This window comes from Salvelinus namaycush, chromosome 3 (assembly GCF_016432855.1).
Source record: "Salvelinus namaycush isolate Seneca chromosome 3, SaNama_1.0, whole genome shotgun sequence".
In the NCBI taxonomy this organism is placed as follows: Eukaryota; Metazoa; Chordata; class Actinopteri; order Salmoniformes; family Salmonidae; genus Salvelinus; species Salvelinus namaycush.
In genome coordinates, this window is record NC_052309.1 from 69,081,319 (window position 1) to 69,094,687 (window position 13,369).

General features: G+C 41.0%; 2 protein-coding genes across 3 annotated transcripts; one reads left to right on the top strand and one right to left on the bottom strand.

The window, feature by feature from the left end:
- Positions 1-18: 18 nt before the first annotated feature.
- Positions 19-4,542, top strand: LOC120036166 (homologous-pairing protein 2 homolog). 2 transcript variants are annotated; one of them, XM_038982640.1, is made up of 8 exons: positions 19-343; positions 564-664; positions 758-847; positions 3,363-3,474; positions 3,554-3,699; positions 3,780-3,833; positions 4,100-4,159; positions 4,309-4,542. In XM_038982640.1, exons 1-8 carry the CDS (start codon positions 322-324, stop codon positions 4,363-4,365), a joined length of 642 nt encoding a protein of 213 aa, XP_038838568.1. In that variant the 5' UTR covers positions 19-321; the 3' UTR covers positions 4,366-4,542. The 2 variants fall into 2 exon arrangements, with proteins under 2 accessions (XP_038838568.1, XP_038838575.1); XM_038982647.1 differs by lacking the exon at positions 758-847.
- LOC120036158 (max-like protein X) lies at positions 4,492-13,093 on the bottom strand. The gene is made up of 8 exons (XM_038982632.1): positions 13,006-13,093; positions 11,472-11,508; positions 11,253-11,342; positions 10,806-10,915; positions 10,510-10,612; positions 10,200-10,299; positions 6,288-6,489; positions 4,492-6,001 (listed from the first exon to the last, which is right to left on the bottom strand). The coding sequence occupies exons 1-8, from the start codon at positions 13,045-13,047 to the stop codon at positions 5,945-5,947; spliced, it is 741 nt and encodes a 246-aa protein (XP_038838560.1). The 5' UTR covers positions 13,048-13,093; the 3' UTR covers positions 4,492-5,944.
- Positions 13,094-13,369: the final 276 nt, after the last annotated feature.

Below are 13,369 nucleotides of genomic sequence, written 5' to 3' on the forward strand. Positions count from 1 at the left end.
GACATCATTTTGGTCCACTAGCCAGTGTTGCTGGTAAATAAAAAGTTTTCACTTGGGACTCTTTTTACCGACATTTGGCTGGTTGCTGGCGCTTATTTCATGCACTGCTCGAGAGTCCATACATACTCAAGCTGTCCCAGGGCTGTCTTGCACAAAGGTGGAGGGTGATGAAAACCAGCTATTGTTTTGATATGACGTATGTAAAGCCTGGGCACCCACAATGCTTCACGGCGCGCGAAACTCAAGATAGGTAAATAATTCTTGCACCGCTAGCTAGCACAAGTTAGTTAGCGATAGCTTATAGCTCACAGAATAAAGAAAATGAGCAAAAAAGACAACGGAGGTATGAGTTTTAATCATTTTTTATTTTACCTGGTTGCTACATTGATTGTGTCTGGTATGTTGCCAAACATGACAGACGTTTTCCTAACCGATTTAGCTAACGTTAGCCAAGTTGGAACCAGTACAGCAAGCTAGCATACTGACACTCACTGACCTGCACTGATAAATCCATACAACAGCTAGAAGTTATACAGGTCACTGTTTTGTGTTTTTATTGTCAGGTTTAACAGTCATATTTGCTTACCTGAACGAGAAGAACCGTCCTTACAGTGCCCAAGATGTCTTTAACAATTTACAGAAGCAGCACGGCCTGGGAAAGACGGTGAGAAAGGCTAAACTGTTCTTAGCCAGTGATACGATTTTCAGCATGTATAAACTAAAATGTATATTTGATTACTCATTCCTATCCTGGTAGGCTGTGGTTAAAGCCATGGAACAGTTGGCACTGGAAGGGAAGATCAAAGAGAAAACCTATGGGAAGCAAAAGATCTACTTTGCTGATCAGGTGATCCAGGCTGAGTATCAGAGCAGCACGTCAATGTGTATTGTATATGTTGATGGAAATATGTAGCCACTGCTGATCTGAATCTGTTCTGTTTTGGTGATTCGTTTTTTTTCTCTCTCTTTGGTGCTATTTTCACAAGTATGTGGGGAATTTGTAAAAAAAAAACTCAACTGTTAACACTTGTAAGCAGCCAGTCTTCCATTCAATACCATTCATAAATTATTTTGGGAGACCTCTTTCACCACACAACCATTGATCCAACATAAGTTTACTGTGAAATTAGTACATTAGTTTGATCACCAAAACACAACATAATTACATTTTCTTATTTTAACGTACTCCAATGGCAGAAAATGTAAGATGTTTCAAAATTGCCCTTTGAATGCAGTATGCTACAGGACTGTAAATTACAGTACACTGTTTTCACATTAGGCAATACACTTGCACTATCCATAAAAATTGATACTTTTCTATCCAAGCCTGACATACAGTACCAGTCAAAAGTTTGAACACACCTACTCATTCAAGGGTTTTTCTTTATTTTTGGTATTTTCTACAAACTATGAAACAACACATGGAATCATGTAGTAACCAAAAAAGTGTTAAGCAAAATTTATATTTCAGATTCTTCAAAGTAGCCAACTTTTGCCTTGTTGACAGCTTTGCACAATCTTGGCATTCTCAACCAGCTTCATGAGGAATGCTTTTCCAACAGTCTTGAAGGAGTTCCCACATATGCTGAGCACTTTTTGGCTGCTTTTTCTTCACTCTGCGGTCCAACTCATCCCAAACCATCTCAATTGGGCTGAGGTCGGGTGATTGTGGAGGCCAGGTCATCTGATGCAGCACTCCATCAAACTCTTTCTTGGTCAAATAGCCCTTACACAGCCTGGAGGTGTGTTGGGTCATTGTCCTGTTGAAAAACAAATCATAGCCCCACTCAGCGCAAACCAGATGGGATGACGTATCGCTGCAGAATGCTGTGGTAGCCATGCTGGTTAAGTGTGCCTTGAATACTAAATAAATCACAGATCGTGTCACCAGCAAAGCACCATCACACCTGCTTCATGGTGGGAACCACACATGTGGAGATCATCCATTCATCTACTCTGCATCTCACAAAGACACAGCGGTTGGAAGCAAAGATCTCACATTTGCACAATCTTGGCATTCAAAGACAGATTTCCACCGGTCTAATGTCCATTTCTCGTGTTTCTTGGCCCAAGCAAGTCTTCTTATTGTTGTCCTTTAGTAATGGTTTCTTTGCAGCAATTCGACCATGAAGGCCTGATTCATGCGGTCTCCTCTGAACAGTTGATGTTGAGATGTGTCTGTTACTTGGCCTCTGTGAAGCATTTATTTGGGCTGCAATCTGAGGTGTAGTTTACTCTAATGAACTTATCCTCTGCAGCAGTGGTAACTCTGGGTCTTCCTTTCCTGTGGCGGTCCTCATGAGAGCCAGTTTCATCGTAGCTCTTTATGGTTTTTGTGACTGCACTTGAAGAAACTTTTAAAGTTCTATATTGACTGACCTTCCTGTCTTAAAGTAATGATGGACTGTCATTTCTCTTTGCTTATTTTAGCTGTCCTTGCCATAATATGGACTTGGTCTTTTACCAAATAGGGCTATCTTCTGTATGCCTTGTATACCTTCTGTATATCCTGTATACCTACCTACCTTGTCACACCACTGGCTCAAACGCATTAAGGAAAGAAATTCCACAAATTAAATTAAAAAGACACGCCTGTTAATTGAAATGCATTCCAGGTGACTACCTCATGAAGCTGGTTGAAAATGCCAAGTGTGCAAAGTTGTCAAGGCAAAGGGTGGCTACTTTGAAGAATCTCATAAAATATATTTTGATTTGTTTAACACTTTTCTTTGGTTACTATTTGATTCCATATGTGTTATTTCATAGTGTTGATGTCTTCACTATTATTCTACATTGTAGAAAATAGTAAAAATTCAGAAAAACCCTTGAATGAGAAGGTGTGTCCAAACTTTTGACTGGTACTATAGGTCTGGATTTAAATCATTGCATGCCTCATCCATGGCCTTTATGAGGGTGGTACTCACATGGGGATGGCAAGCATACATCTTCCACCTGTATTGTATTAATTATAATCAAGTATTTCATGGTTTTGTACTTATGTATTGTAGTGGTCCTGTACGTGGCTCAGTTCATAAGACCGTGGCACTAACAACAGCAGAGTTGTGGATTCGATTCCCACTGGGGACACATACCAAAATGTGTGGACTTTTGTCACTTTGGATAAGTGTCTATGTAAATGTATATATTATGGCTATTACAGTTCTGTATTGGCCAATACAATTGTAGTAAAGCAGTGTGCAGTTTGATGAAAAAATGACTGATTTTTGTGTTAGTCAATTGAAAATGTGTTAACTGCCTTTTTTGATGATCTGTTTTGAACTGAGAGTTGTGAAAATTGCACCAAAGCAATTAAAAAACGAACCTGTAAAAGTAACTACCAGAATATATTTGACTGCCTACAGGCCCAGTTTGCAGAGGTGAGTGAGGCAGATCTGAAGGCCATCGACAGTCGCATCTCTGACCTCAGCACACAGGTGCAGGCTATCTCTCAGGGCTGCAGACAGCTGGACGCAGGTAGGGCTCCCCTCTTTGGCCCTATCAGCACCGTACCCACACACTGGACAATCTGACATACTCTTATCTCTGATTGCAGAGCTGAAGGAGCTCAACAGCTCCCTGACCACAGAGGAAATGATGTCAGAGATCCAGGAGCTGAAAGCAGAGTGTTCTGGTTACAGGGAGCGCCTGGAGAAGATCAAGTCAGCGACCAATCATGTCACACCAGAGCAGAAGGAGATGGTATGGGTCACAATCAGACCTGGGTTCAAATACAAAACACTTTTTCCCCCATATACTGTGCTCATGCGTCTTTCCTTCAGGTTTACAAGGAGAGACATCTCTACGTGAAAGAGTGGAAGAAGAGGAAGAGACTGGTGATTTATTTTAGGGCTCTATTCCAGCTGTATTGCTGAAGTGTTACGGATTGCGTGATAAAATGTAAAGGTAATTTCCGATTAAGCAGACATGCATCGTTTACCGTGAATGCAGTCTCCACTAAACACGGTAACATTGCCTTACGCGCTGTACTTCCGCAATTTGGATTGAATAGAGCCCTTACTTGATCAAAGCCATAAGACTATTCGTGCCAGAGCAGGATAAACCAGAACAAATAGTCTGATTTTGTCTCTGCTCTTCTCAGGCATCTGACATGATGGGTTCCATTTTGGAGGGATACCCCAAGACCAAGAAGCAATTTCTGGTAAGATGCTCTACAGATCTACAGTTCTACTCATCAATTCTATTGTTTTTATTTGGGAAACGAGATATTATTCATCACCATGAGAGGCAGACAAATGTTAAGTCTATTTGTCCACCTGAGATGTCAGCATCTTTGCGTTCTCTGTTTAGGAAGAAGTTGGTGTGGAGACTGATGAGGACTGTAAAGTGACTATGCCAAGTACCTGACAGAATGTTGGAGGATCTTTGTTTACTTTTGACTTGAATGTCAATTCCCAGGGAGTATTATACCACCAAAACTCATTCCAGGAGTAACTAATTACTATTTGTAATGTTTTGTAATAAAATACCTTGTACAGGTGTATACTTAAGTTTATTTTGCAATTAAAAATCATTCATACGAAATACTTTCATCGAATTCTTGTCCAAATCAGCAAAAAAAAAACGTAACAGACCGGATTTATTTATACCAGCACAAAGACTTGTTGTATAAAATCCCTTTTTAAACTCCGGTGATTACACAGATTAAACATTCACATCTGTTTACCAGAAGGTCCTGAAACATTTGGTAGAAGTTCTCCTGAGCACATTGTCAAAATCAATCACTAAATTCTTCACATTACATTTTTACATGATTGACTGTTTAAGGCCAGGATTCAATCAGATCTGCGGCAACCTGCATCAGCCGACAAACACATTGCTTTTTTTTTTAGGTGGTAACTGTTAGAGCTGTCAAATTGGTAAGCGGCTGCTCTTGTGGTCATTGTCATGAAACCACACCCGTCCTTATGTCCCACCCACCTTAGAAGTTCAGAACAAGAAAGTGTAGGCTATATAGAAATGACATAGGGATTTCTCACACAGTTCACTGTTATAATTTGTAACACTTCTGCAAGGGATTTCTACGAATGCGACTTGGTGCTGCATCCAATGGCAACGCCAGGAGCTTCTTGTGGATTTGACAGCTCTAACGCCGTCACTGTAAATAATAATTTGTTCTTAACTGACTTGCCTAGTTTAATAAAGTTACATTTTTAAAAACGCAGTTACACCTCCAACACCACCTAAACAAAAGTAATGATCAGCTATGCGTTTACCGCTAATCTGATTGAATCCTGGCCAGAGTTTTTTGGTTCAGAGATTGTTTAATACAGAACTATTCATGAATCACTATTCTACTGTGTCTTTTTTGCCAATAAAGATGATGAAAAGGCAAACAGCTGCAGTAACAGACTTACAAATATGCTTGATTCTGTCACAACATGTACACAACAGCAATCATAACATCACAATCAATGATGAACATTTAACAATTCTCAAATACCATCACAACTTGTTTGAATTGAATATTTTAACTCACGACTGTCTTGGATTTGATTCGAACCGGTTCAGAGCTTTATGCTGGTTTGAACACTGGAACAAAAAAAAGAGGTTTGGAATGGAACAATTAAAAAATAAAATGTGGTTCCAACCCCTGATTTGTGGTGAATGTAAACATTAGGGAACGTTTACAAGCAAGTGGCCATTTGCCTGGTTTAACACAACTCTGTTCTGCAACAAAAACCCCTGATGACTAAAACCACAGACAGAATGCTGGGCTGGATTTGACCTGACTAGACAGGAAACACCCAACCCTGCTGCAGACTGGTGGTGAGTTGAGTAAGCGTTAACTATTTAAATGCTGCAGGCCAGGAGGGAACACGATAGACTGATATGTGAGGTCTCTACCAGACCCTGAGAACCCAGGGTAGGCCCCGGCTCCATCCCTGAGGGGAGATTCCTGTCCTGAGTTTACGCCTGGCCTGCATTAATACAGCTGGCTGTTGAGCTGCCGGAGAACTCCCACCACAAACTCACGCAATGTCTGGGAAGAAAAAGAGGACAAACATGGATTACCTTACACAGCTGTCAACTCAACATAGTCAGTCATCCATCGTCAGAGCAAGACAGGGTGGCTGGCATGTCAATTATAGCCTACAGTGGTGATAGTTTTGACCTGTTGGGGTCAGACGGAAGTCCAAAATACCACCCTTGAGTAGAAAATACACCAAAAAACCATGACTATCACAAAGACCACTACCTTAAATAAAACCTTACATGATTTGGTGCGGCATCCATCCCCCAGCAGTACCGTATATTGAGTGTCCTACCTGAGGCTTGCAGTGCTCCTCGATCCAGCTGAAGACGCAGGCGGACAGCTCCTGGAAGCTGGCCACAGACACAGACCTGCTGAAGGACTGGAACAGGGAGTCCATGATGCTCTGAAACACGCTGAACTTGACATGGTCCGACACCTGCTCCTCCCCCTGCTGAGGGTTGTTCTGGTGGGCCTTCACTATGTGCTCATAGTTCCTACAACACACAGGTTAAACACATATTATAAACCGGGTAGTTTGGGTACTGGATGCTAATTGGCTGAAACAGAATTCCAGCCGTGTGTATATCAGACAATATACCATGGGTTTGACGCAATACATATTTCTTGCTATATTCATGTTGTTAACCGGTTTATAATAGCAATAAGGCACCTTGGTGGTTTATGGTATGCAGCCAATACAGTGCTTTCAGAAAGTTATGATACGCCTTGACTTCAATTTTGTTGTGTTAAAATAGATTAAATTGAGATTATATATATATATATATATATATATATATACACACACAATTTTTTTACAAACAAATTAAAAGCTGAAATGTCTTGAGTCATTAAGTATTCAACCCCTTTGTTATGGCAAGCCAAAATAAGTTCAGGAGTAAAATGATTAACAACCAATTAGACAGTGCAAATATTGTACAATCCAGGTGTGCAAAGCTCTTTAGAGACTTACCCAGAAAGACTCACAGCTGTAATAGCTGCCAAAGGTGATTCTAACGTATTGTCTCAGGGGTGTGAATACTTACGTAAATTAGACATGTCTGTATTTCATTTTCAATAAATTTGCCAAACTTTCTACAAAAATGTTTTCACTTTGCTATTATAGGGTACTGTGTGTAGATGGGTGAAAAAAAATACTATATATATATACACATACACACACACTACTTGTCAAAAGTTGACACACCTACTCCTTCCAGGGTTTAATTTTTTCCCTACATTGTAGAATAATAGTGAAGACATCAAAACTATGAAATGACACATATGGAATCATGTAGTAACCAATTTTTTAAACAAATCAAAATATATTTTATATTTGACATTGTTCAAAGTAGCCACCCTTTGTCTTGACAGCTTTGCATTCTCTCAACCAACTTCATGAGGTAGTCACCTGGAATGCGTTTTAATTAAACACGGGTGCTTGCTAAAAGTTAATTTGTGGAATTTCTTCCCTTGTTAATACATTTGATCCTATCAGTTGTGTTGTGACAAGGTAGGGGTGGTATACAGAAGATAGCCCTATTTGGTAAAAGACCAAGTCCATATTATGGCAAGAACATCTCAAATAAGCAAAGAGAAACAACAGTCCATCATTACTTTAAGACATGAAGGTCAGTCAATACCGACAATTTTAAGAAAGTTTCAGGTGCAGTCGCAAAAACCATCAAGCGCTATGATAAAACTCTCTCATGAGGACCGCCACAGGAAAGGAAGACGCAGAGTTACCACTGCTGCAGAGGATAAGTTCATTAGAGACTTACCAGCCTCAGACATTGCAACCCAAAAAAGTCTTGAGTTCAAGTGACAGATACATCAACTGTTCAGAGGAGACATCATGAATCAGGCCTTCATGATCAAATTGCTGCAAAGAAACCACTGCTAAAGAACACCAATACGAAGAGACTTGCTTGGGCCAAGAAACACAAGCAATGGACGTTAGACCGGTGGAAATCTGTCCTTTGTCTGATGAGTCCAAGTTTGAGATTCTTGGTTTGTGAGACGTAGAGTAGGTGAACGGTTGACCTCCACAATGTGTGGTTCCCACCATGAAGCATGGAGGAGGAGGTGTGATGGTGCTTTGCTGGTGACACTGATTTATTTAGAATTCAAGGCACACTTAACCAGCATGGATACCACAGCACTCTGCAGATATACACCATCCCATCTGGTTTGCGCTGAGTGGGACTATCATTTGTTTTTCAACAGGACAATGACCCTACACACCTCCAGGCTGTGTAAGGGCTATTTGACCAAGTAGGAGAGTGATGGAGTGCTGCACCAGATGACCTGGCCTCCACAATCACCCGACCTCAACCCAATTGAGATGGTTTGGGATGAGTTGGACCGCAGAGATAAGCAAAAGTAGCCAACAAGTGCTCAGCATATGGCTACTTTGAAGAATCTAAAATATATTTAGATTTGTTTAACACGTTTTTGGTTACTTGTGCTTTTTCATAGTTTTGATGTCTCCACAATTATCCTTGAATGAGTAGGTGTGTCCAAACTTGACTGGTACTGTAGATTTAATCCACCTTGAACTCAGGTTGTAACACAACAAACTGTGGAATAAGTCAAAGGGTACAAATACTTTCTGAAGACATTGTATACCACTGCTAAGGGCTGTATCCAGGCACTGTGCCACACCTCCTCGGCCCTTATTGTTTAAGTAACCTGTTCCCCTACATCTGACCATGTTTCCATCCAACTTTTAAATGCGCGTAAAGTACATGTCGGATAAAAAATATTTTAATTTATTTTTAAAGTCACGACCGGCTTGATTGAAACAGAAAATGTGTCGGTAAACTTTCCAAAATGCAGACAAAACCAAATACGCCAGACAAGGTGGGATCTTTCTGTGTCTAAAATGTATTATGCGAGAAATGTCAGTGGAAAAGCTTTTAATGAGCAAATGTCAATATAATAACCATCATATCGAAGTAAACTTGTCACGCGATGACGTGTGGTCGTCCCACTATAACGCATTGGGAAAGCATGCCGTTTATTAGGCTACAGATTAATGAACTTCACAGGGTGGTGAAAGTGCAAGTTGATGAGCTTGATGCTCCTTTCCAATTAATATCGAGCTGCCGTTTGACAAAGCTGCCAAGTAGGCTAAACCCTCACTGTATCTGCGAGCTGTTGGCTAGAGCGCACTGCCAATACCAGAGTAGAAACTCACTCTACAACAATTTTTTGGGAGAAACCCATCAGTAGAATTGAAAATGCAATGTAAACCCATTTAACTTGTATTTTCTATTCAGTTCATCGGACTTTTACCTCAAAAGGTATTTTTATGTGCACTACGTCATCACGCACAGCCTTTTATCCACAAAGAGTTAATTTGATTGAAAAACATCTCTGGTGGGAAAATGTGCAGTTTATTTGCATGAAATGGATGGAAACCTAGCTACTGACAATAGCGCTAATATCATCATATTTACACAAGTATGATAGCTTCGTATTGGTAGCACATGTTCAAGGCTCTACAGTGCGACCATTTTACTCGCATATGCGCCTGTAATGTTTTTGCTGTGCGACCTGGAATTCTAATTTAGGTGCATCAGTGCACCTAGAAAATGTAGCATTCTAGCTTTAAAACCTCATTTTTCATTACGCTCCTAAATTTCTGTGTGCGCTTACATTTCTCAACTTAAGCGCACACGTGCTCCTTGTAAAAAAAGGTCAGCGTGGAACCCTGATGCTATCAAATAATAGCATAAATGACTGCACAATTCAAAACTTATAAAATGAGGCTTTTGTGCCCCTTCAGAAAAATAAATGGATTAGATGGCAGCTCAAGTCATTCAGATGTTCTTGTATGAGGGGCCTCCCTCCACAGTACACGCTGAGGGTCATGTCCCAATTGTTGTTTGGGTAAAACCAACCCCGTTGACTGCTTTCCTGGACTTATCTCTGCTGGAGCAGAGTGTAGGCTGAGGTATTTCCCTCTCTGATAAGGCCCGTCTGCCAGGGCTGACCTGATACAGCCTATGCAATCCACCGTGAACACACATGCATGAGTTATCAGGTAAATGAAACATACCGTTGAAGGATCTCTTAACCTAACTTAAACATATTTAATCTATCACAGCTAATATCTTTAATATTCACCCCGCAGCTCTCCCTCTCTGCTTTGACGTTTTATTGTATCACACTGTAGTAACAGATTTTTTGGCCTGCGACTAACGTTTTCATGATCTTCAGTGCCATCACTTCCTTCCTCAGCATAGACATGTCCTCCTCCTGCTTCTTCTTCTCCTTGTGCAGAAACTGGATGTAGTCAATAGCTGCAGCAGGAGACACAAAAACAACCAGTCAGGGATTTCTGGACTTAAAGCATTTCAATCAGGGAGGAAAATTTCCAGCTTAGGGTGGGATCCTTTATAAATATTTATAGTACGTTGACATTATAAAAAGGCTGGTCGGAATGCCAATTTGCAGTCCTAAAATGTACATTTCTGGTTAAGAAGTACAATGGTCTAAATAGAATACTGTACTTTTCTGCAGCACTGTGGCCTTGCTGATCTTCTGTGTCCCCACGGCAAACTCAGACTGCTGCTGGCAGGTGGGCACTATGGACTGGAGATCATCATAACCCTTCTGTGGAGTCAAACATACACAACAAGCAGATTTTAGAATTGACAAAAGTATTACATTTGGCCACCTAAGAAAACTCTTAATTTATTGGACGAGATCAGTCTCACCCTCCCAATCCTTTGTATTTTTCAACCTTCTCACAACTACCCTCCACCCCATACACTCCTGTTGTTCCGCTCCCCATCGGAGGCCAAACCTTGATAGCATCCCGTCGTTTCTGCTCGGCCTGTGTGTGTGCCTGTCTCCGCCGGTCTTTGTAGGACTCCTTGTATGTGGTCTCATGCCTGTAGTCACTGTCTTCATCATCTACAGTGAGGAGAGGAAGAGCAGGTGTTTCAGTCTACCTCCCTAGGGCTCAAGGCCGACATCAAGCTAGAATAAAACACTGGACAGTGCCCAACCAAACTAGGTCACTTGGAAATGCAATAGAAAAATAACAAGAAAGAATAGAGTGGAAGTGAGAGTGGGGTAGGGAGTAAGACAATGAATAAAAGGGGCACTACATTAATAGTAGTTTCTGAATCAGGGCACAAAATATGCAGCTTTGCCTCACATACACAAACCGTTTAGTCATACAGTACACACACCACTAACTGTTCCCTAACACATGTTGTCGAAACATAAATGACAAAGAACACAGTACCTGTATTTGGTACTGATGAGGCACTTGTGGACCCAATGCTGTTAGCCCTGGAGACCACAGTACCCTTCCTTGCATTCTCAGCAAAGAAACCTTAATTGAGAACATGAAGAGCTCAGACATCATTCAATTACTAATCAACAGTTACCCAGAGGACTGGTAGCCTACTAGCTATAGAATGTATGTTTTGGTAAAACAATTAGGACTAAGGATACTACTCACTGGGGTCAAATCCGTTGTCACTGAAAGACCCGTCATTCTGTTCAGTCATGGCAGGTGTTGACAGGAGAGAATAAGACAGTGGATAAGGAGGTGAGAACAGGCTCTTTCCCGTCTCACTCAATGGGCAGATTCGATTATGCTAAGCCGCGGGGAACCGGTGACATGAACGGGTAAAAGCAGTGAAGGAAGGAGCTCCCTTCTCAAATGGAACAGTAATCTGTGCTGCTTGGGCATGTCAACAACAAGGCAGCATGATGCATCGTCCAGAAACATACATCTCTTTTCTATAAATTATTTTCAAACTAGTTTTCATTGGGAAGGCAGATCAAATGTGGGTTTTTTTAAATCAAAAGCAATCACTTTTGCATGTGGAAACATAATTTTTCTATACTCATCAGCCGACTTCTGCCGCATTCACGTGCTAGTCTGAATTAGGAAACTCGATAATGTCAGAATTGCTAACTGGTTTTAGTTATAAACGTGCCGCGTTCAACAAGTTAGCAGTTCAGACATTTTCGAGTTTCCTAGTTCCGACTAGCTGAAGAGTAGGATTCTAGACTTCGCCGTGGACACAGGGCACCGGTTCCAAAACTGATTCAATCAACTTTCACTTTAATCGAATCCCCAGCAATGTGCATAAACACAGCAATGTGCATAAACAAAATCCACTGACAGTAGTCCTGGGGTGTAATCATTTGTCCAAACAGTTATATGTTCTGCAACTAAAACGAGTTTCTATTGGTCAAATACAGGTAGGTTCCTCCCAGTTTCGTTTGCTTCTGTTTAAGAAACAGAATCAGCGGAATGAATACACCACTGATTTGATTCATGTTCTGCTAAACATTCAAAATGTAACTTGTACTTTTGGGTGTCAGGGAAGATGTATGGAGTAAAAAGTACATTATTTTCTTTAGGAATGTAGTGAAGGAAAAAAAGTTGTCAAATATAAATAGTAAAGCCAAGTACAGATAACCAAAACTACTTAAGTAGTACTTTAAAGTATGTTTACACCACTGCTAGGTGGCAGTTAGTTACTAGTAGCCCCTACGCGGTCAGTGCAGACAAGGCTGAAGTATGGCAAGTATTTTTTGCAAAACCATTTACACGTGCACAACCTCGGCAAACATGCGTTGCGTACATGTACATCGTGACGTGTGCGCAATCTGTACACACCAACAGCGTTTTGTAAAGTTTATTTATTAACTTAACTGTGGATATATAATGGGTGTTTGCAGAATTAAACACTGTCCATCCAGACGATGAATTTGCAAATCACCCGTCTGGTCCACTAGGACTAAACTACAAGCTGGCCAGCTAGCCAGCAGTTGACCATAACAGAATCGTAACGAAAGGGGAAGAAGCTTGAAAAGAGTCATAAACAAAAGCGCTAGTACCTAGCTAGCTACCCGTTAGCTAGCTAACACAAGCCAAGTGTAGCAAATTACAAACACTGTATTCTTGCTACGAATATATGGCAGTGTCATACACCGCTTATTTGTCCTCACATCTCATTTGTCTAAACTAGTAAGCTTACTTTGTTCCAGTGATCCTCCGGCGATGCTGTAGGATCCGTCATCTTGGAATCAGCAGCTGTTCGAGAGCGTCATGGGATGGAAAAACAATTTAGAGAAAGGGAAATACGCCCTCTGCTGGTTCACACAGTATGACATATGGCCTCAAGTAAGTGAGTTTATAGGCCGTAGGGATCTATTGCCGCGTTCAAAACAACGGGGAACTCGGTCAAATCATGACGTCGGAAAGTCGGATATATAGAAAGAGGCCCGAGTTCCCAAGTTGGATTTCCTTATTGGATGACCGTTCAAATCGATTTTTCCCACTCGGAGATCGTTTCTCTCTCTCTCTCAGAGTTCCCAGTTGTATTGAGCTTACTCATGTCG

Bases quoted from the DNA above. Each gene is read 5' to 3' on its own strand.
- LOC120036166 (XM_038982640.1), top strand. From the start codon at position 322: ATGAGCAAAAAAGACAACGGAG. The intron at 848-3,362 runs GTGATCCAGGCT...GACTGCCTACAG, and splicing joins AGATCTACTTTGCTGATCAG to GCCCAGTTTGCAGAGGTGAG. The intron at 3,475-3,553 runs GTAGGGCTCCCC...CTCTGATTGCAG, and splicing joins CTGCAGACAGCTGGACGCAG to AGCTGAAGGAGCTCAACAGC.
- LOC120036158 (XM_038982632.1), bottom strand. From the start codon at position 13,047: ATGACGGATCCTACAGCATCGCCGGAGGATCACTGGAACAAA. The intron at 10,300-10,509 runs GTACAGTATTCT...CTCCTGCTGCAG, and splicing joins GGCCACAGTGCTGCAGAAAA to CTATTGACTACATCCAGTTT. The intron at 6,002-6,287 runs GTAGGACACTCA...TTTTCTTCCCAG, and splicing joins AGGAGCACTGCAAGCCTCAG to ACATTGCGTGAGTTTGTGGT.